General features: G+C 44.6%; 1 protein-coding gene across 1 annotated transcript in view; it reads right to left on the minus strand.

The window, feature by feature from the left end:
• Positions 1–19,479: 19,479 nt before the first annotated feature.
• ephb3a (eph receptor B3a) overlaps positions 19,480–23,752 on the minus strand; it is a 56,259-nt gene continuing 51,986 nt past the window's right edge. The window contains exon 16 of the mRNA XM_017714663.2: positions 19,480–20,959. Coding sequence (XP_017570152.1) covers positions 20,854–20,959 — 106 coding nt within the window. The 3' untranslated portion in view covers positions 19,480–20,853. The remainder of the gene's footprint in view (positions 20,960–23,752) is intronic.

Consider the following 23,752-nt stretch of genomic DNA (forward strand, 5'->3'; position numbering starts at 1 on the left):
ATACAGTCTACACATGGAAAACAAGCTATGAAAACAGGCCTTTTCAAATTCACCATGGTTATGATGTCACAACCATGAACACGTTTACCCTTTCGTCCATAGGAGCTCAGCCCGGTCACATCAGTGTTGGTCAGTCAAACTTTCTGACCGAGTTGCTGGGACATCAGAGGTAATGTTAGATTAGCTTTAGTTGGTGTCATCGCTACGGCAGCAACGTCTCTCGAAAACGTTATTATTACAGATGCATCTTCTTCATCAGTCCCTTTTCGGGTGAACTTTTCCGGCTGGGTCGGATGTGATGTCACAACCACGCGCTGAGTCTATAGCTGTTTAGCCTGGTCACATCAGTGTTGGTCAGTCACCTTGTCTGACCAAAGTGCTGGGTTGTCAGAAAGAATGGTACTTAGATTTGCTTTGATTAGCGTCATTGCTATGGTGGCAAAGTTTCTGGAAAATATTCATCACAGCAGGTGCAGTTTTTTATCAGAGAACTTCCTCATGAGTGGTTTCATTTCTCATTCTTGTGGAGAAACTGGTGAAACAGTTTCCAGCTTCCCGTTCTCAATTTGCTTTCTTTAATTTTCTCTCTGTTTTGGGCTGCTGCTTAGATACAAGAGTTTCACAATGCAAGTGTTTTTTTTTTAAATGGAAGAGTTTGACTGTTGAAGTCACAAGATGAGCCATTCACTCCTCACTCCATACATTCCAAATATGGAAGGTATGCTGCAAAAAAAAGGCAGCTTTGAATTCATCATGGTTGTGATGTCACAACCCTAAGTAGTTGCATGTGAATTGTTAAGGAGCATGCTTGTGATGTCACAACTACTAACACATCTGAATATGACCACACATTGAGTCTGTAGCAGTTTAGTCTGGTCATGTTGTTGGTCAATCAGCTTTTCTTGCCATGTTAGACTACATTTACAGCATTTGGCAGGCGCTCTTATCCAGAACGACTTACAATTTGTTGATTTTACACAGGTAGGCATAGTGTTAGGAATCTTGCCCAAGGACAAGCGCCCTACACTATACCCATAAGAGTCCTTGGGCAAGATTCCTAACATCGTAGAAACATGGCAGCGCAACATAGCGGCCTAAGTAGATATGAAGGGCTCATTCTAAGCTAAAGAAACACAACAATTCATAGTTACAGGTGATCATTCACCAATTAAAAACATGTGGCTTTGTAGACTATATTCCATTTCTGCTAATAGTTCTCACTAAACCTTACACACTGCACCTTTACAGGCCAGTCCGATGTTACTCGAGTCCCCATCCCTGCTGTAAATTTGTAAAATTGAAAGACAGAAACACACACAAAAAAGCATAAAGTAGAATATTGGTGGCCACTGAACACATGCAAGCCTTCTCCACGGCTTCCTCCTTTCTCTTTGTCTCAAGCCGTGGCAGAAAGTAAACGGTCAATGGAAAATAAAATGGAAATCCTGGGACGTAAATGAGTTTGAGGCTGACTGGCAGTTGCGAAGCCCCCAAGGAGCCGAGACTATGAAACTTGTATAACTTTTGATGAAAATCCTCCTGTTTGCACCATTATTGCTGGGGTGTATTGGGCTTAGCATCGCTTGTTTGTGCCTCGGTGCAGACGGGGTTTCTTCTCGCACCGTAGCTTTCTTGATTGCATTAAGGGTTCACATGGAAGTTATTACACATTGATAAGCGAATCATATGAGGTCAACAAGAGATCGATCGCTAATTACTGCGTCATCGTGAAGGGCAGAGTCTCTCCCCGTACTCCCTCGCTCCGTTTCTCACATTCACTCGGCATTCGAGTGGGAAAAATCAAGGCCTGCCTCTCAAGAGAACCCAAACTGCATTACCTGCTGCTCACATATGAGGAAAAATACCCTCACTCAGTTCCTAACCAGCACCCAGTACTGGCTTAAAACAGCACAAAATCAACCTTGAAAGGATGCAGCTGCCTCCATTTGTCTTCATTGCACTTGACAGGTAATCTATTAGTCCTGATAATGTGCTCTGCCATATTGTGGAAGCGGGCGTCCACGCCACCGGGGCCTGAGCTTATGACACAAGATAAGTCCTTATGACAACACGGCCGGGCCGGCCAGGAGGGCCATTCCCTTTGAACGAGAATAAAGAAAGCTCCAAGAGTGGACGTGCACTGAGCAGAGCAGGCTGACGTTGCCTCGAAGCAGCAGCACCAACTCTCAGATCCACAGGAGTCGTAAATTATGAATGGCTAGATTCTGCTTGATCTGCGCCTGTTGATATGTGTATCTAAGATGAAGAAAGGCTACAAAGGCAGGAGAGGAGGACAGAGAGAGAAGTCAGGCGGAAAGTGATGGTTGAGGTTCACAGCCACTTTCCTTGCAGTTCAATCACTGTTACACTGTTCAACTTCATACTCATAAGTGAGCTACTTAAGTGCTTATGCATTTGTGTAGTACTTCAATCTATAGTATGACAGTTACCAGGCCAAGTATGGGCCTTTGAGTTTTAATGACTGACACATCACAATGCAACACTTAATTTCCTGCCCTGAAGCATCTGATTACACTAATAGGGGCAATTACACTACAATTACACTAAAAGCTGCAGTTGTCCATTTTGTCTTCACATGGCCGTCTTTTTGGAAAGATGTAATTATAGGGGCAGTCGTGGGCTGGACGTCAGGGAACTGGCCCTGTGACTGGAAGGTTGCCGTTTCGATCCCCAGAGCTGATTGAACATGACTGAGGTGTCCTTGAGCAAGACACCTAACCCCCAACTGCTCCCCGAGTGCTGCGGATAGGGCTACCCACCACTCTGGGCAAGTGTGCTTACTGCCCCCTAGTGTGTGTGCTCACTAGTGTGGTGTGTGCCTTCATGGATGGGTTAAATGCGGATGTTAAATTTCCCCCGTTGTGGGACTAATAAGGGTCTCTTAATCTTAGTTTCTGCTAATTAGCATTAGCTGTACGTAGCTTGGACCTTGCTGTAGTGTTAAAAAACAATATTACGGCTGTTGTTCACATTTTGTCTATCAGGAAAGCCACAGCTGTCCATTTTTTCATGACATGGTCTTTTTGGAGAGATGTAAATACTTTTTAGAGCAGGGGTTGTGCTAATCGCTGTGCTGCAGACATGCTAACATTACCTAACTTCTCTGCAACAAAAACAACTTAGCGATAGCTAGTTTATTAGCGTGCTAAGTAGCTTGAGGTGGTAGGATTAGCATGCTAATCTACTGTAAATGTACTGAAAACTGAGGTAGCAGAACTAGCATGCTAATCTACTGTCAGTGTACTGAAAACTGAGGTAACAGAGCTAGCATGCTAATCTACTGTCAGTGTACTGAAAACTGAGGTAACAGAGCTAGCATGCTAATCTACTGTCAGTGTACTGAAAACTGAGGTAACAGAGCTAGCATGCTAATCTTCTGTCAGTGTACTGAAAACTGAGGTAACAGAGCTAGCATGCTAATCTTCTGTCAGTGTACTGAAAACTGAGGTAACAGAGCTAGCATGCTAATGTCAGATCAAGGTATTGAAAACACTCCCGTTAATTGATCTAATATTGAGTTGAATGATATTTTTTATAGTTTTATGACACAAACTGAAGCAAAAACTTATTGGTTAAAACAATGACTCTGTCTTTGATGTTGAACGAACACGTTTGCAGCTTCTGTTTTATAGTTTAAAGATTACCTTAAAATCGCAGGAGTTTGTGACCTTGCTGTAGTGGAACACCTCAGGGTGCAGCTGGTTTCGGGGATTCCTCAGTGGAGCTGTGCAATTTTCTTCAACTATAATGGAAAATACTTTGATGAAAATGTGTACAGTTTACAAAAAACAGTATCAGGGCAGTTGTGCAGTTTTTTCAATCCACAAAGCGTCTGTTATCTTGACATGGCTGCCTTTGTGGGGAGGTGTGAATAGTGTTTATAGCAGGGATTTCACACACCTCATGATGTCAGTGAGTGAATAGCTTCACTCAAATTATGAGCTTCAGCAAAAAGAAGCCATAATGCCAACCAATCAGCACTCAGTACCTTTAATACCAACCAGCCATAGTCAGTAGCAGTAATGCTAACCAGTCAGCACTCAGTAGCAGTAATGCCAACCAACCGTACTCAGCAGCAATGCTAATCAATCAGCACTCAGTAGCTGTCATGCCAACCAATCAGCATTCAGGAGCTGTAATACCAACCAACCATACTCATTAACATGCTAATATACCATCAAGATACTAAAACCATACTTTTATCACATAAACTGAAGCAAAAAACACATATTGACTCCTGCATGGAAATGTTTTAAGGCAGTTGGGCGTCACAGTCTCCTGCAGCGTCTTATACACCCACCGGCCTCTTTATTAGGTACCCTGCTGGTAAAAGGTTTGAAAGGACCGGCCGTTTTTGGTCCGTTCATGAAGAGGAACCAGAGAGTGGATCACCTGTCCCGTGGAAAGCCTCAGTGCAGTGAGCGCGCTCGGTGCAAGAAGACAGAACGACTCTCTTAATCAATCAAAGAGTTTATTAAGTCTTCTGCACAAAGAAAGAAGGGCACTCCTTCTTTTATACAAACACGTCCTGCCCTGTTGCGTACAAGCAAACAGGGTGGACCCAAATAAGTTGTCTAACAGTCATGAAATGCTAAGCTGACACTCACGGACCACCGGAACTGCCCAAAGGAGGGGGGCTTCTGCTCTGTGTACGATAATCTTACTTACGAAAGAGAACAAATGGTTCTGGACAGAATGTTGGACCCTCTTTTGCCTTCAGAACTGCTTTAATTCTTCGTGGCAGACTTTCAACAAGGTGTTGGAAACGTTCCTCAGAGATTCTGGTTGGTTATTTGAGTTCCTGTTGTCTTTCTATCATCTGGAACCAGTCTGCCCATTCTCCTCTGACCTCTCACATCAACAAGGCATTTTGACCGCTCACTGGATATTTCCTCTTTTTCGGACCGTTCTCTGTGAACCCTAGAGATGGTTGTGCGTGAAAATCCCAGCAGATCAGCAGTTTCTGAAACACTCAGACCAGCCCGCCTGGCACCAACAACCACGCCACGTTCAAAGTCCCTTAAATCCCATTTCTTCCCCGTTCTGATGCTCGGTCTGCACTTCAGCAAGTCGTCTTGACCACCTCTACACGCCTAAATGCATTGAGTTGCAGCCGTGTGATTGGCTGATTAGCTATTGAACAAGCAATTGAACGGGTACCTAATAAAGTGGCCGGTGAGTGTAGTTTAAAGGTGCTACCTTAAAGTTGAGCCATCATTTAGATTGTACATTTAAGCTGCTGAATTAGTCTTGAGACATGTTAAACCCTGCCTGTGCAGACAGCTCGACAGATACAGACTGATAGTGTCTTAAAGCGTGTGCTGAAATTAGGAATCCCTATGTGTTATATTTAGTAAATGGCTAAGCTGACACTGCGGTTAATCACACTCGCCCCATGCAGGCTCTGCCACAGCTTGAAATATTTCTCAACAGAGCGTCAATATATTATTAAAAACCCATTCATATTTAATACAGCAGGTCTAAGTGTCACGCTGACTGAGGTGTGAGCACAAGCAGCCAGTGTGTAAGGCAGCACGCTGCCTTTCTCACAGCAGTGTCTAGTGAATGGGCCGCCTCTACCGAAGCCGATTTCTGCTGCTACTGACTTGCATTTGGACGTTTAAGCATCGCAGGTTTGTAGTTTGGAGGTGGTTTGAAGTCGCTTCTGTCTCTGTGTGTGAATCCGTGGCGCGGGGATTAAAATGGGTTTGATATGGATATCGCTTTCAGGAGATTAGTGGATTAACCCCATCCTGTCAGGACAAAAAGAGACAGACACGACATTCCAAGCTGGGAAGCAAACTCTGAGACTGAGAGGGAAGGGGGAGGTGACGGGATGGTAGAGGGCTCAAAGAGTTTCATTCAGGCCAAGCAAAACAAAATATACCACCCAAGCTTCCCAAACTCTCCTGGGACTCTGAACCTGGTTTACATCTGGACTCAAGAGTCCTTCGGTCCTTGTTAGAGAAACAAAATGACCAGCTATTTCTTTCACAAATCTGACCGATATGGAAACTTTTGCTTAAAACAGTCATTTGGAGTGTTTTGACGTGAAACGGTCCGCTGTAGAGGAACGTGTTGACTCAGATTTCTGTCTAGTGGTGATGGGAAGCAGGAGTCGCAACGTTTGAGTTATTTTACATACTGTCCAAAAACCTCCAGCGAAGCCAGGTGGTTTTATAGGTTTTTATAATGCTGAAAAAGTGGTAGATCTTGTTTTCCCCCTCAAAACTATCATAAAACCGTGCCTCAGGGATTGGGCAACCATTCTGTAGGGAGCTTTTAGAGCCATTTAAACTCTTCAGACGTCTGGTTCCTATCACCCCCATTGTAAACAATTCTGACTCAGTAAGTTTCTCTAGAACGGAGCCTCTCCCGTCCACCACTCTGAATGACTTTGTTTAGATCATAATGATTGAATTATGCAGACATTTTGAAGAATCAGTGGAATTCCCCATTAAATTTATTACACTTTAGTACATTTGGACTACATCCATTGGTCCATTCATTGGGAAGTGTTCACGTTTCACATGAAGACAAGCCAGTGTTTTCAAATAACAACACAAATAATAAAAAAAATGTTGAAATAAAATAAAAAATGGGCGTTTTGTTACGACAGGTTTTGATCTTTTTGGTCTCTTCGTATTGGGTTTATTGGAACCATATGTCTTCAGGTTCATGCTGTGGAAATCAGAGAATTTTGGCCTATATAGGAAACAAGGAAGTTAATCTTGAAAGTGAGCTGTGCTGTCAGACCCAAGGAATCACGTCAACTGTAGGCCCAGCTCAACACATCAAGCGAAAATGCTGAAAAATGGAGCGAATCGGCAAACTTGGTGGAGATTTTCCTTTCAAGAACGGGCGCTAAGACACTGAGTGATAGCAGCCTGCAGGGGTTCAGGTTCCCATCAGCAGTCTCCGCCGTGAGTAATCCTGTCTAACATGCATGCAAATCCCATCTCTATAGCCACACAATGGCCAGTCTGTGTACCCTGCCACCACGACACGGCTAGTAGTTAGCTAGCCACCACGCTTTGGCCCAAGGGGGCCAAGCTTTAGCCTGCCTCTCCTTGTTTGGGGACACAAAAAAGAAGATTCAATCCAAGATTCCTTTCATCCAATTACAAAGTGTGCGGTTCCACTTAGCAGGGACGGGATAACATTTGCTGCTAATGGCGGTTCTCAAGCAGTCCTAGCAGTGGTGGTGCTGGACTTCAGCTGCTGAGATTTGTTGTGGAGGCCAGGTCTAAAAGCATAGCACTGAGACAAAGGTGCACGTGTTGTGCTCTGCGCCGACCGTCTCGTCTGAGTTTGTGTTTGTTTACACCAGTGAACTGCAAATATGGGAATGCGGGCACATGCCAATCATGCTAACCATGCCTGTGGGGTCGGGTCCAAAATCAGTGTATTTTATAAAAATTATACGGAACAAAATCTCCAAATTGGAAACACAAGAAAGGAAAAAACAGGTTTAACTTTCAAAGGAAAATGGAAAAGTGAAGATCTTTTCAAAGTAATTTTGGAGAATTTTTATGGGTCCATTTGGGTCATGGCCATGCTGGTGGACCAGAATACCAGCACCCAAAATACAACATGTGCTGATTATGCTAGTCTATGCTATTTTTTTCTGGCAGGGGAGTCCAGCTGGCATGTTCAGATCATGTAAAAAAGGAAAAAAAAGGTTTGTCGTAACAGTGACATTACATATAAAATAAAAGCAAATGATATTCTAAAACTACAAAAAGCCTTATGAAGCTTTAGCATTAGCTAGTCAAGCTAGTTAATTTAGCCTAGAGCCTTGAAACTGAAGCAGGCTTAGCATTAGCTAGCTGTTGTTCAATGGGAAAAGCGCAGACCTGCGACATCTGCTGGTTGCATTAAAAACATTTTGAGCCTCCATTTATTTCACCATTGGAAATGTTTTAATAAGAAATTGTTATAGTATTCCAGGTAGTTACCAAGGTGTTGCTTGGCCATGGCTATGGTATTCCAGGTGATTGCTGAGGTGTTGCTAGGCCATGGTTTTGGTATCCAGTCATTTTTTGGGGGCAGTCGTGGGCTGGAGGTTAGGGATCTGGCCCTGTGACCGGAAGGTTGCAGGTTCAATCGCCACTGCCGACAGTCCATGACTGAGATGTCCTTGACCAAGACACCTAACCCCCACCTGCTCCCCAGGCGCCGTGGATAGGGCTGCCCACCGCTCCGGGCAAGTGTGCTCACTGCCCCCTAGTGTGTGTGTTCACTAGTGTGTATGTGGTGTTTCACTTCACGGATGGGTTAAATGCGGAGGTGGCATTTCCCCGGTTGTGGGATCAAAAAAGTAGCACTTATTATTACTTATTACTTACTTATTATCCCAAGTGGTTGGTGAGATGTTGCTAAGTCATAGCTTTGGTATCCCATGTGATTGCTGAGATGTTTCTAGGCCATAGCTTTGGTGTCCCAGGTGGTTGGTGAGATGTTTTTAGGCCATATCTTCGGTTTCCCAGGTGATTGGTGAGATGTTGCTAGGCCATAGCTTTGGTATCCCAGGTGATTGGTGAGATGTTGCTAAGCCATAGCTTTGGTAACCCAGGTGGTTGAGATGTGGGTGAGATGTTTCTAGGCCATAGCTTTGGTATCCCAGGTGGTTGGTGAGATCTACTGCGTACATGATTTTCTATGTATGCATGTCTATGAGTCATTGAGAGAGATGTCCTTTGCGATATCATTTGTTGCAGCTAAATTTGAATGTTCTCATCATTCCAACATTCATTTCCTATGAACATAAATGGTGTACAAAAACTGTACGTGCATTCAGCCTCACAAGCTGACAATTCCTGTATAAGCTTTAAAATCCGGAAAGCGTTTCCTTGCAAAAACTGTGGCATGTGAAAACAACACAAAAATGCTTAGAATGATCAAACAAAGAGCAGCAAGTTGGCTTTATCAACAGTATACGAGTCTTTTGGCTGCCTGACAAGGACGAGGGTGAGGTTGTGCCTGTTGTAGAAACATTGCACAGACCACTGGGCAACAGTCTATCTCCTCTTGATCCTCATTCTGTGAAGAGCATGTGCCCATTTGTGTTTGTGTTGGGTGTTTTGCCATTTTCTCAGGCACCTCTTCCATTTGGAGCTCAGCGGGTGCCACAATAGCACAGCTGGGGGTCCTCGCTCCAATTTGCCATTGTGTGTTGCCACGTCTCATTCTCCGAAGAGCACGGCGGCCCTCCAGCTGTCCCCTTCAGCACCCACAGCCTGAGCTTTGTCGTCTTCGGGCACATTGTGCAAGGCCACGATACAGCAGTCCCGTTTGTCTTCCAGGCTGCGAAGACTGAGGCCGTCTCTCATCTTCCTTCGCCTTCCTCTTCTTTATTAAGTAAGGGCTTTCAAGTTGGCGCCTGTGCAAATTAATTTCTTACGGGTTGAGACCACAGGGACATGAGCGCACCCAGAAGATACCTTTTTGTTCTCTAAAGTAAATTCTTGCCGTATCTAGTGGAAACACCAGCACTGTTTTTTTTTATTGGAAAGAGTGCTAGCTCTGTCCCATGTGGGCCTGTTGTGGCGGAAATCGTCTGTGATGAATATTTGATAAATCATATTAATGTGTCTCTCTGCAGACTTTGGCCAAATAAATAAATGAAATAAATAAGTTGGCCACGACATCTCAGATTTCGTTAAAGCATCATATTTCTTTATTAGCTTACGCACTAGGCCAGCCTGCCAGTCTGAATTTGCCTGTAGTGGACAAACCTCATCAATCAGGTGGCTTTTTTCAGCAGCAGAAGGATTTCTCCGGAGTTTACAAATCACCTGACACTGGTTACAGTACAGCTAAAGCCATTTCCCCCAAACAAATCCCCGGGCCGAGTGCGGGTCAACGCTGACTGGAGCTACGTCCCTAATCGAATCTGCTGTCCCCTGAAACGCTAACTTAATTTCCAAAGTCTCGTGTAATCGCTCAGTGAATGGCCGTCTTGTGAGTCCACTGCCAGTGCGCATAATACCATGACAGAGACAACAGGCCGAACATAAACACTGAATTGAGTCGTCCCCCGATTGGATTAAGCTGTACTGTATAACTGATCTGATCTGGACGCAGCACACTAATGCAGGACACGCTGTTTGGGTCCAGCGTGGACACTTTTGTTTAGTTTAGTTCCGTCTCGGCCAGTGAGTAGTGCCATGTAGAGCAGCGACGAGCCGTCAGGGTTTGTTTAATAGCCCTACACAAAACCTCCCATGTATAAAAGGTTTTAAAGCACCATCCAAATGAATCTCTGGCTTTCCTTAAAAAGAATTGTGGCTTTCATGCTGTTGACCACTCAACCTGGTGTGAGTTGATAGAATGTATGACCGAGGGCCTAATGTATTAAGTAGGGCTGCAAATATCAAATATGCTGATATTCGATTACATACATGAACAAAAATCAAAGAATCAGCTTAATGGCCTGTAAATGTGAAGAGCTGTAGATAAATTAGTAAAATTACAACCCCAGAAAAAATATGAATGGCATCATTTTCAGCTACAGTATATAATAAGCAACAGCTAAAAATAAGTGATATAATAATAAATATATAGATTAATGTCATAGGCTGCTATAAAATGCTCCCAGATTTGACTTCTTTTTTAATGAATGTTCAGCCATAATTGTCCTTTTTCTTTCGCTATCTGCTCCACACCTTCAGTGAATTGCTGCCCTCTTCAGGTTAAGTCGTCAACTCACTCTAGACTGGATGTCACAAGTTTTTAAACACTGTGTCCACTCACTGTCCACTCTATTCGACACTCCTACCTTGTCGGTCCACCTTGTAGATGTAAAGTCAGAGACGACAGCTCATCTGCTGCTGCACAGTTTGTGTTGGTCATCTTCTAGTCCTTCAGGACGCTGCCCACAGGACGCTGTTGTCTGGATATTTTTGGTTGGTGGACTATTCTCAGTCCAGCAGCGACACTGAGGTGTTTAAAAACTCCAGCATCACTGCTGTCTGCTCCACTCACACCAGCACAACACACAATAACACACCACCACCTCGTCAGTGTTACTGCAGTGCTGAGAATGATCCACCACCCAAATAGTACCTGCTCTGTGGGGGTCCTGACCATTGAAAGACAGGGGAACAAAGTATGCAGAGAAACAGATGGACAGCAAACAGCTAATCAAGTAAGCAGACCAACTGGTATACTTTTTATCAATACAGTACCAGAGTAACCATTTCTGGAGTTAACCAGCCACATGAAGCTGCTAGCATGGACACTATCAGTGAAATGGCAAGAACTTCAAAAGACCATTTTCTGAAATATAATTAATTATTCATTGTACGACCCGCCTAATTAAGAAACTGTAATGTATAAATGACAGCGGGGGGTGGTTGTGGGTTGGGAGGGGTCTCAAAAAATCGTTTTAAAATATGGGTCACTTGATGAAAAGTTTGAAAAAAGGGTTAAGAAACAAACTTCTCTCCTCAAATATTCAACAATGTGGTTCACTCATACGTCAGATCCTCAAATCCACTGTTCATTTGCTAATTTGCGCTGTCCAGCCAGTAATTGACAGCAGTCCTGCTGATTGGCCCCATGCAATACAAATGATAACGTTTAAAAGAGCGGCGTTCACCCTCCTCCCACCCCCCCATTCTTTCTTCTCTCCCTCTCTCCCTCTCCATCATTCTCCTCTTCCACTCCGCCTCCCTTGTCAGGACTCTTCCTTTGTTGACATCAGCCGAGTATCAATGGTGCCTTTGTGCGGCGGAGAGTTTTCACTCCAGCAAATCTGATTAAAGAGGGCCCTCAGTGCCAGAGCTTTGATGAGGGTGTCACTGGAGGAGCGCAGGATAATTCTGTCTACCACCATGTCAGCGCAAACGATATAATCAGTCCAATTTGGGGGCGGCTGCAATGTCACTTTCAACATCTGTTTTGCCTAACTGAAATGAGGAGGGTTGCTCTCTTCTGTCTCTCACGCTCACTTTCTTCAGAAACATGCAAGCACCATGGAGGAATTCAGGGGTTACCCTCAAGGGTCGGTGATTTGGAAAATCTCGGTTAGAGTGGTACGTTATAGATGTTTGAAGGCTTCCTGAAAGTGCTTGGCGATTTGCCTTTTTGTGCCACTCTGATTTATTTAAATCGATATTTCTGCAGAAAATCCGATTTACAAAGATTTCCCCTTACCCCAAATTAGAGGTCTGCACACGATTGAAATTGTAGGCCGAACCTGACCTGTACCCACGACCCGGCCCGACTAGGTCTGGCTAAATTTAAACCCTGAACCTGACCCAAACCTGCTTGCAAAACCAGATGGACAGTCGTAAAGACTGCTTTGCTTTGCTTTGCCACTAAGAGCTTGAGATCAACAGAAACGTTATCCTGACAAACTGGAACAGGACTGTTAGGCTGGTCAAGCTTTCATGCAACTAGTTGCATGCTGTTAGTTGCCTGCAACATAATATCCAAGCAAACTGACCACTGCATGAAGCAACTCAAGAATGCATGCAACACATTCAGTTACTCCACTAGTTAGCAAAGCAGACTCATATTTTTGAATGGACCATATGGTTCTTGATATAAACTCATCTGCAATGTGCGACATACATATTTGCAGCATTATCATCATCATACGTTTTTTTACAGCCGTCTTTGCTATTATTTTTTCTATATCTATGTCTACATTTGAAAATGAATGTTTAATTACATTACATTACAGGTTTTGCTTGCTTGATGTCTGTAGAAGTTCATCAAGGAGTGCATCTCCATCTTCTGTAATGTCACCTCCTGGATCCCAAATGCATCTCAGTGTAACATTAGGGTTCATCAAGAGAGGAGAAAATGAATCTAGATACGTAGATCATGATAACAGCAGGCAAACAACAAAAGTAGCGAAATAGCGGCACAACCAGTCATTTAAACAGATGTTAGCATTAGCCAGCTAGATAATGTAGCTGGTTACAGGAATGTTAGCCCAGAGAAACTCATGTTTGTTATCATGGCTCAAGAAACTGACAAAATGAAAAATGACCAAGCTTGCATAAAGTTGGGGTTCAGGTGGGAACGGGCTGTTTTTCAACCAACCCCTAAAATAATCTTCCGTTTTATTCTCTTATCCAGTAATCCTGTGAAATCAGTGGCTGAAAGTATGTTGTTTTACATGATCATGTGATGCGTTCTAAGTTGAGGAGCTTGCAACTGTTGCAGCTGAGTTTCAAATGAATTGCAAGGCGCTTTGCGTTGTGCAACTCGAGTGCAATTTAGTTTCAAATAGGTTTCAAGTAATTAAAGTTGCATGAATGTTTCACTGTGAAAAGTCAACCTTAGAAATATTGTTAGCTATGCTCTGCTGTACAAAGGCCAGAGAGAGAGAGAGAGAGAGAGAGAGAGAGAGAGAGAGCACAAGAGGGAAAATGCATAGCAGAGGGCAGAGGCTAATGTAGCTAACCCAGGAATAGAAGCCTATAATTAGCATCATATAGACTACTGCATGACTAAAACATCATAGTCTTGCATCAAACCATATAATCTCAAAAAGACTTATTGATGTTTTTGAGACTTCAGAAACTTGGCTGATTGACGATATTTGGGGGAAGGGGAAATTATTGTAAATTTGCTTACTATCGCTCTAAATTAAGGCGACGGTAGGCCATCTGCCATCTGTTTCTCAGATCGTAATTTCATCCTCTAGTGGCAGCGGCTTGAGTCGTGTGCCGATACCTCCGGCGAAGTTGGACATTTCTTTTTCTCTCCCTTGTTCTCTCTCGCTCACACAAACACATACATCGAGTAGATAAATCCTGTAGCAATCAGGTGTCCCCCCATGCGGATGGGCCTGGAGGCCAAGAGGAGTCTTCGGTTTATTTGTCGCAAACTTGCACATGGTGCTCGTCTGGAAAAGTGCGTTCAACCCCAGCCAGGCAGGCCCGCTTCCTCCAGTGTCTGACTAATCTCACGGCACATCTGCTGGGCTGCTTTGAAGGCTGTGCTGGCGGCCTCCGGAGGGTTCGAGGCCCAGCTGCTATTTGGGTGGCCTTCCCCAATGGAACGTTCCACTTATGTCCAAACAGCAAACACACCAATAAGTAAACAAAAACACCATCAGTCAGGCCGCCGCATGTTTGGCCTGATTGATAAAATCTGTCAGTTTTGATCATGACGAGTTATGGCACTTTGAGATGACACTGTAGCTGTGGAGACTAGTTGCATGATGTTGCAGCAGTTTCTGACCACAGAACTGGTCTTGGCTGGATGTTTTTGAGTGGCGGACCACACCACCATGCATGTGCCCTATTGTCGGGAGGGTGTGTGATCCAGAGCAGTGCTAAAGATATCCAGACTTGTCCTCCACCCAAAAAATATCTGATCAACAGCAGTCCTGTGGTCAGAAACTCAGTCTGTAGCAGATAGAATTGAACTGACTTGTACAAACGCCTTCCATTTATTCTTTAAGTCAAGTCGTGGGAGGTAGTGGACTGAACAGCAGGTTGTTGGAGGTTGTCGCATAAAAAGATGTCAGAACAAGTTAGTAAATGGAGTTTTAGATGCCAACCAACAATATAATTCACTGGGGATTATACACTTACGCCCACAGTTGCTTGGGCAATAGGTCCATTCCTTAGCCAGGCCATGTGTCCAGCTACGTTTCTGATTAAGAATGGAACATGAGAAAATATTTTCTACACCTTTAAAGGGTAATGGCCTCCAAAAATGTTGTAAAGGTTAAACCGCCTATCACTGTCTTATTTCAGATGCCACGTATCACTGTGACATTCGCTGACTTTAATCAAGTGAGAAGGCTGTGACAGGTGCCATGTTCGCTTCAATATGAAAATCTAAAGTAGCTGTGACTACAGGTTCACCTGCTCCATTTATTTGAATATACACTACCAGGCATAACTTAGGGCACACATGCTCATAACATTAATAAAAACAGGTGTTCCACAGATTAACTTCTAAAGAGGTTCTGGTAATCATCACGAGATAATTATATCATTATAATGATAATATTATACATATATTATTTTTATTTTGAAGCTAAATCTGTGCATCAGCATGACCTGTCTTGGAAAGATTTCAAACGGTTATGCATTTGGATCAAAATGTTTGAGTTATGAAAAACATGCGTCCAAACTTTTGACTGGTACTGTACATCCCTTCCCAAAAAAGCTGTTTGCATCTTGAAACATGCCTGTTTTCTTCATTACCACATAAAGATCCATAGCGTCTTCTCATAAACTGGTCCGATTTGAACATGACAGACGTGACGCAGCAGTTCAGCTCTCTACAAGCCAAAGAACCTGTAATATATTTTGCACGTTGTAATTGGTGAAGAAGGTCCAGACTGAAATCTCATTAGGATCTTGAGAATGCTAGAAAGCTGTAACCAGCGCCCAGAGTCGGCGGGGGAGCGGTACGGTCAGTCTGCTCCAAAACTGATCTCTCTCTTTCCCTCCTCGAGTCCATCTCCTTCCTCCTGTTGCTATAGCAACTGCTCGGCAAGGACAGGGGCATTGTGCGACGCGGCCCTCAGCGAGCGATCAATCACCGCATCCCTCTCTTATGCTTCTTAATTGCTTTTTGGACCATCTTCAAGAAAACGGCGAGCGGCGGGCCGGGGGTCGGGCTCAACTAATTCACGCCATCGATTTATTCTAATGTGTCCCTGCGTCCGCATAGAGAGACCCTGAGAAAGAAAGACAAAAAATAGAGCGGCCTGCCCTTGATTGCATTTTAGTGGAATTTCTCCTCGATTTGAAATTGACCCCACTTCTCCCCCTCCCAGCCCAGTGTCCACCCCAAGATCAAGTGTGAGTGTGAGTATATGATGTTGCCATTAGGGCATAGGCAAGGAATTGGTGGGTCATTTATGAGCACTAACATATGACCCTGTTGTTGCCATGTAACGAGACTGTGCTCGAACGGCAGATAGTAATAAGAAAAGGAAAACAAACTAAACCTGGTCCTATTTTCGCTCATGCCCTGAGCTGAAGAGGGAAAAAGTAGAGGGTATGGTTTGCATGACTTCATGGTGAGGTAATCTCGGCTATGTGATTACTCAGGCAAGCGGTGGCAGATGTCAGTTGTGGAGCTTGGATCACCCGGACGGAGGAAATCAGGTACATGGAGACGGGGGAGGAGGGCAAGGAAAACAAGGAGGAGGGTGGGGGAAGGGTAGAGAAGAAGACGGGGGCGGATAGGGAGAAGAGAGGGGATACAGTGGGGATCTTCAAGGGATTTTACGGCAATTTCCACCCAAAGGCCGTTTAGTGTAGACTTGATTGGGTATCACATGGTGGTCCACTGGTGGGCACATTAGGCTGCTCAAAGCAACCTGCTGTGCCCAACCCACTGTCCACTGTTTCTACTGTATGTTGATGTCAAAGGATAATGTATGAGGTGCCTGCTGGGTCTTTTTCCCCCTGTAGTTTCTCCACCTCCCTCCGCTGATTTACTGCCTGGCTTTGTTGGCAGGAACTCTGGCAGGGGGTCCCGAACTCCCTCAATCCTCTCAGCAAACAGAGAGAGGGACTTTAAATCTCCTTTTTGTGCTGTCCCTGTTCAGAGTGGGCGACGGCAGCGCAGACTAAGAAAGTCATGCTGTGGCCTCCGCTGGACCTCCAGATATGGTTTGGGAGGAGGTCGGCGTTTGACTAGAGGAAAGTCACTCAGTCATTCAGGCGGGGGAAGCGAATGGCAGCTGAGCTTCACTGGGTGTTTAAGTGGCCCATAAATATAAATCAGCCATTAAACATGTCTTTAAAGGCCGATCCAGGAGGTCGGCGGTTTCAATTCTGCAGCTTTAGAAGGACGGCTTAAGCTGGAGTAATGACAAACTGGAATGTGGAGGCAGAGATGTCTAGACCCACTGGTTAGATTGCAGATAGGTTCCGTGTTTCATGACTGGCAAAGTATTGGTGATGTTGAAGTGGAGTTGTTGCACTTACAAGGAAATGGACTTTGTTCACAGACGAGCTTGGAACCTTGTCCATATGTCCCCTTGACAGCACAAGCCACTGGTTTATGCTGACATCTGCTTGATACCTTGGTGCCGTTTTTTCACAGCCATCTTTCTCAAAGTTGGCGAGCTATAACAGTTAGCCGGAGGCAACAGTCACCCTTAAGTGCTAACTCCTCTAGACTACTGCTAGCCTCTCTGGCCCTGCAGGAGAAGAAGCAGTAGCCTCAGGAGAGGCAACGGGACGGAAACTGGGCCTCTCCTCCACACGAGTAGGTGGAGATCAGCAAGGCTGCAGCGACTCGGATCGTCCTCGCTGTCTCATCCAGATGGAACAGCAGGTCACAGTTAGCCAGTAAAGAAAGCAATGCGATCTGGAGGCGTAGTCTGCGGCTGGAACAGAGCTGCGTGGACGTCAAATTAATGATTCACCGCTTTCCATGCTCATTCTCAGCACTTTCCTTTTGTCTGAAAAGATGCATTGCAGGACATCTGCAGCGTCGTCCGCAGCACCTAATTGGAATCGCAAGTTAGCGAGCAGGCAGCCGGAAAGCGCCGCCTCGACAGCGAAGACTTGCACAGCCAGCCTGTGAATGCTGGTTATAATGTGTCAGAGGAATCTTCAGCCCTACCCGTCTTTCTGTTGTCAGACTCGCACACATTTTCTTTTCTCACACACAATTGCCAACACACACATTCGCTCGCTATGCCCTGCAGTCTTTAATGAGGAGTCTCGCTTTGTGATTATTACAGCACATTTGGCCCAGGCACTCTCTCTCTCCCTCCCTTCACTTTTTTCCCTTGCTCTCTCTCCCTCTCACTCTGTATCTCTCACCCTTTCTCTCTTTCTACTGATGAGGCAGCGAGAAAGGCAGCGATAGCAGGCCCGGCAACCTCTGGGTAAATTGCTATGCCAGTTAAAAGAGGCCGACGCATGCCCGATTCTGCTGCCAAGCTGCTCGCGGAGCGGCCGCCGTAATTGGAAAGATCAAACGTGCCTTTGTGCAGCGTGGGGGGAACGGGGGGCCTGGGCGCTTAGGGACATCCGACTGGGGAAATCAGCCAGATGCACTGGAGATAGAGATCCTTCTGATCAAGCTGACAAACTGCTGCTGAAGTCCGCGCATACAGATTCAACATTCAAGGCCATTAGAGATTTCAGAAGATCATGAACTACGGAATGCAAAGCAAATAGTCACTTAGAGACTGTACCTCATCTTTTGATGAACAGCTTGTGCTAGCCATCCTCTAGCCCTTTATCAGCGACCAGTTTCTGTCCACAGAGCCTCTCTAGGACTGGACATTTTTGGGTGGTGGGCCACTCTCAACGTTGCAATGATACTGACCATATCAATACTACAGAGTATTGTCAAATATGTTATACAGTATCTTAGTTGTTACACCCATAAGCCTGTTCCAAAATGTAGCCTATTGTGCAATCTCTTGCGGTCAGTAAATTCCAGCAGCTCAAGCTTGTTTCTGGTTTAACCCTTCAAGGCTGATGCGAAAAAAAGGGAATATGTCTACCAATCTGTGTACTGTTTTCTATTGGAAAATCAAATTTCTAGCTCTTGTTGCATTTAATGTGATCTAAGGCCGTAAATTTAGACATATTTATTTAACTACTTTTCCAAACAAGCAAGCACATGAATAGGATTGGAAGTCACACATCAGTCACATTTTATCAGTCCTCTAATCAAACAAATCAATAATTCTGTACATTTTTATGCATTCAACAAAAAAGGAAGCCTCATACATCTTGTACACAGTGATAGAAAATGTGGTAGCACACAGAAAGCTCCGGCTCTACGCGCTGAACTTGATCAAATTATCTCACTGTCACCAACGAGAACGTACACATGCCATATCTTACATCTGAGGGCAGTTGTGGGCTGGAGGTTAGGGAACCAGCCTAGTGACCGGAAGGTCGGCGGTTGATCCCCTGAGCCGACAGTATGTGACTGAGGTGCAATTGAGCAAGACACCTAACCCCCAACTGCTCCCCAGGGCGCTGTGGATAGCGCTGCCCACAGCTGTGGGCGAGTGTACTTAGTGTGTATGTGGTGTTTTACTGCAGGGACGGGTTAAATGCAGAGGTGAAACTTCCCCATTGTGGGACTAATAAGGGTCAGGTTTATGTGGTCAAGCCACATCCACTTTCAGAGCTCAGTTTATAGACTGGTATTTGTTGTTATTGATATATAGAACTTTTGCGCAATACCCAAACTCAGCCCTGTCAGCCACCATTCAAATAATATCTGGACAACAGTGGTGCTCCGGTTAGAAAGTGACCAGTCCAGTAATGATTGGGCAGATGGGGGCTGAAAAATGATACAGATTGTACCGAAGCTACATCTATATAGTGGACCTGTAAGGTGGTTAGGTAGAGGTCACAAAGTATGAGGCCAGTATGAGGTAGTTGTTTGAAATCAAGTGGCTGGACAACTTTAACCACAAATGAGTGAAGTGTTGTGTGTGGGGTGGGTTTTAAATGACTGTTTGTTCTAAGAGAATTAAGCAGGTCTTAGTCTTTTGTGAGCTGTATTTATTTACACAATTATGCATATTTGTAACAGAGTGAATTACTGTGAAATAATAGGGATATTCATTAAACAACAGCCTTCAACAGTCAGCGCGTTGTCTCTCTTCACAGATACGGTTGATCACATAGCTCTGAATCTAGCATGCATATGAAGCTGCACCTCTGACGCACACACACGGGCACCCGCACATACATCCGCACCCACACCCACTCTATAAAGTCCTCCGCGATCACAGTTAACAGTAATTCCAAAAGATCACAGTCAAACGTCGTCCATGAGGAGATGTCCTTAATACTGTCACATGGAAGACAAAATACAACAGAGGTAAACAAAACATTTGGGAATCAACTTCAGATTCAGAAGGGTCCTGTGGTTCAGTCCCTTGAAATTCGCTCCGCAAAGGGGACGGAGACGGCTCCAGCCCCTCAAGCGTCTGCTTTTTCGCTTCGCGGCTATCCCGCCCACCTTTGGAAAAACATCCTTTCCGCGCTTCTCCTCTCTTCTCCGCTATTCCTTTCTTCAATATGAAGAAAAGATCAGAAGAGTCAAGTTAAGAAGGAAGAAAAAAGCAAAGCAAAAGGCATAGTCGAAAATGTCCTCAAGCTAACGTCAGAGCCTTTCATTTCTATTTCAGGCTGACATTAATTCACGTCTCTCTCTCTCTCTTTTTTTAAATATCACTTGGTTAGCTTATAATTTTTTCGGCCTGCGTCTTCACCCGGCGAGGCCGGCTGAGAAAGGGAAGAATTTCATTAAAAGAGCGCTTCTGCCCAGGAATGCTGTGGCTAATAGTGAACAAAAACCTAAAAAGCCAGAAGGAACCTGTGAGCATATGAATGAGACAACGCTAATTGCGTCCCAGCTATTCCTCACCTGTTCTTAGCCATGCTAGCTTTACTGTTAGCGCTTTTCTTTTGGGCCAGACTCTCCTTCAAAGGATGAGAAGAGGCTTTCCTCAACACATGCACACATGCAAACTGAACCTGAGTCATAGAAACATAATCGTCATGGATTGGATCTGCATAATGAACGTCCAGTGTAAACACGAAAAGCCGTGAGAACCAAAAAAAAAAAGCCCGCCTGAGGCTTTAAAAAAAACAAAAAAACCCCCAAAAAACCAAAAAAAAACCAAAAACGTTCTGCTTTTTTACTCCATGTGTTCTCTTGTTAGCATTTTATACACGTTTGATTGGTCCAACCGTTCTCTGAAGGTTCCTCAGATGGAGTTGGACATATATAATCCAAAAAAAATGACCTGCACAAGTTTCCAATGGCTGTCCAAGAACTCGCTGCAGCAGTTTCCTGTGGTGTTACTGATCCTCTCTCTTTTAGCCTTCGGCAGGCGGTTTTCGTAGTCGGTCAAACGCGGATGGGAAGGGTTTGGCTCATCTGCCTCATGTCCTGCACCCCACCTAAACTCTTCCTCTGGTGTCCAGGTAGGGTCCCGCCAACACGGTACAGATCCCTAGACAGCGAGACAGAGAAGGGGAACGGGGAAAGAGGACAGATTCAGCGTAAGCCACTGCTCGACGACTTTGCCATTTAGAAGTCATAAAAACAGCTAAGCGAAGAAATTATGAGAGCCGAAAAAGGTATTTCAGTCAATTTACACTTGAAAGGAGCCACAGGCGCGAGCGCTCTCCACCGTGAATGGTACCCGCATACACACATACACATAGCACACATATGCAGCTGCAGGCTCTGGAGATCGGATCATGGCACGTCAACGGCATAGCCAAGGACGGCTCTTGCATACAAATGCTAGCATAAATGAATCATAGACAGGCCATCAGCATGCACCTCCATGCGAGAGCGTCTCCCTCACGCCCACGTACAGGCGCGCACACACACACACACACACACACACACACACACACACACACACACACACACTTTTCCATGCATGTGCTGCCTTGCGCTCGGCAGCCCTTTTCAGACGGCACATTAAAAAGCTCATTAGTGAGCTAATTAAAGCCGTTGCTCTCTCTTAGCTTCTCCTCCGTCTCCCTTATTAGGCTCCCTCCATCACCCTTGCTGTGACCAGACACCCACTAGCACCACCGCCACTTCCACTGCCCGGTGGAAAAAAGATAAAAAAAAAGCCTCTGTGGTGTGTGAACCCGACGCCTCAGGCCCGCTGTCGTCCCCATTTACAAACAAGAGGTTACGCAGAGGTTAGCGAGCGCGTTTCTGCTTCGCAGCCAAACTCGACACTGTCACGGATCATGCGTGCTTTTTTTTCTTTTGGGCCGGGCGCTGAAAGATTCATGCAGTGAAAATTGCTTATTGTGAGAAGATACAACAGCTCAGCCAAGAGGCACTCAGCTGTAAATGTGAATTAGCATAGCTCGTCACTGAGGAGAGCAAGGCTAGTCAGGCCAGCTAGCTTATCACACACACAAACAAGGTTACGTTTGATTTACAGTGGTTTTCCAGCCTAAAACTAGTTTAAAACGTGTCCCTCAGCTTCATCGTTTTGACAGAATTCACGATTTTGTCATGTTTTTTCACTACAATACCCAGCAGGCATTATTCAAACACTTCATACCACCTTTGGTAATCTCTGCACTGTCAACCAATCTAACTAGCTCAGTGGGCGGCAACATGTGGCTCTTTTACTGCCCTGATGTGGCTCCACAGCTGAATTAGATTTGTAGGTAATAATAAAATAATCCTCCTTTACAGTTAAATAAAGCTCTGCTGATCATTCAACACAGTTTAACAGTAAATGGTCTTAAACGCTGGAGTTAATGTAGAGCTGCTGATTCACCCTTTAACCCTGTAGGTTGGCGCATAGACGGCTGGTCCCCATAGCAACACAGACAACAGTCTCGCCCAGCTAGTAACTAACGAAACAGCAAAGAGAGAGATTTAAGACGAACATTCATAATTTGGAGACAAACAGACTTATTTGTGTTTATAATCACTCCAGCTGATACATTTAATCTGCAACGAGAAACTGTCAAACACTAAAAAGTCCCGAGGCCTCACTAAAAAGTCAGGTCCTCATTCGCCAGCTTCTTTATTTTTCCGTTCCACCTTAAATGGTTGTTTGGTGTAGTGGATAACACCTCTGCCTTCTATACTGTAGACTAGGGTTCAATCCCCACCTGGATAAACATCCTACACACTACCAATAAGATTCCTTGGGCAAGACTCCTAACACCACCCTGGCCTACCTGTGTAAAATGATCAAATTGTAAGTCGCTCTGGATAAGAGCGTCAGCCAAATGCCGTAAATGTAAATGGTGCAGCAGTTACGTTCTGGTGCCTCAGGCATCATTTCAGGTGGAACCGGAAAATTCGAACAAGAAGCTGGCAAGAAAGAAACTTCAGCCAAAACAACATTCCACTTTTGCAGAGAAGTTTCCTGCCAGAGATGCGAGAAAAGCGGCCATAGCTGAGCTCACGCTTAAAGCAGAGCGAAGTGAGTCTGTGTCGTCATTTATATTAGATTTTCAGCCTAAACTAGGACATTAGCACAAACTGAGACGCACTTACAGCCAGGATGGTAGATGTCATGGTACATAAAATGTTCTTAACATTTGGCCTGCCGATCCCTGAACTAGCTACTTATCTACAGGCTAATAAATGCAACCGAGCTATCATTAGTGTAACTACTAGCTCTATCGTACAAAATCGTAAAGAAAACAGCGATTCTATCTTTATACAGCGTAAAACGGCTGCCAGAGATAAGTTGTTTACACTGTCAGCCAAATTGAGGTAACATATCTAGGTAGCCAGCTTTTAGCTTGTTGTCCTCATCATCTGGTGATTGTCCTCTTCATCATGTCATTTGTTCTCTTTTGTAATGATGACTTAAAGACAGTAAGTACAGTTATTTGGCATTGATAATGATTATGAGTGTGTTATATTCAGTTTCCAAGCAGTAACGGTAGCTTCCTGCTGTAATCACCTGCTAATAAAAAAACAAAAAACAGCCCCAAAAACCCACCAGTTTTTTTAAAGATCCTCCCACCGTCAAATATACATCATCAGAAGAATCAGAAGGAGGTTTTTCTAGGCTTTAAACTGTAAGAACTCACTTTGGAGACCACCACTGCGTAACTGAAGGAGGTGAGTAGGCCTGTTTACAGTGGTTACATTCTTCATCCTGACCAGAGTGTCTCTTTAACAGATGCGAGGGTGTCCACCATCCGAAAAAAAACACCCCACAACAATAATTTTATCACAGATCTCTGGAAAAAATGACTGACAGCCATTGTAGTGAAGACGAGTTTACTATTGTCTTAATTTG

The sequence above is a fragment of the Pygocentrus nattereri genome, chromosome 2, assembly GCF_015220715.1.
Source record: "Pygocentrus nattereri isolate fPygNat1 chromosome 2, fPygNat1.pri, whole genome shotgun sequence".
Taxonomy (NCBI): domain Eukaryota; kingdom Metazoa; phylum Chordata; class Actinopteri; order Characiformes; family Serrasalmidae; genus Pygocentrus; species Pygocentrus nattereri.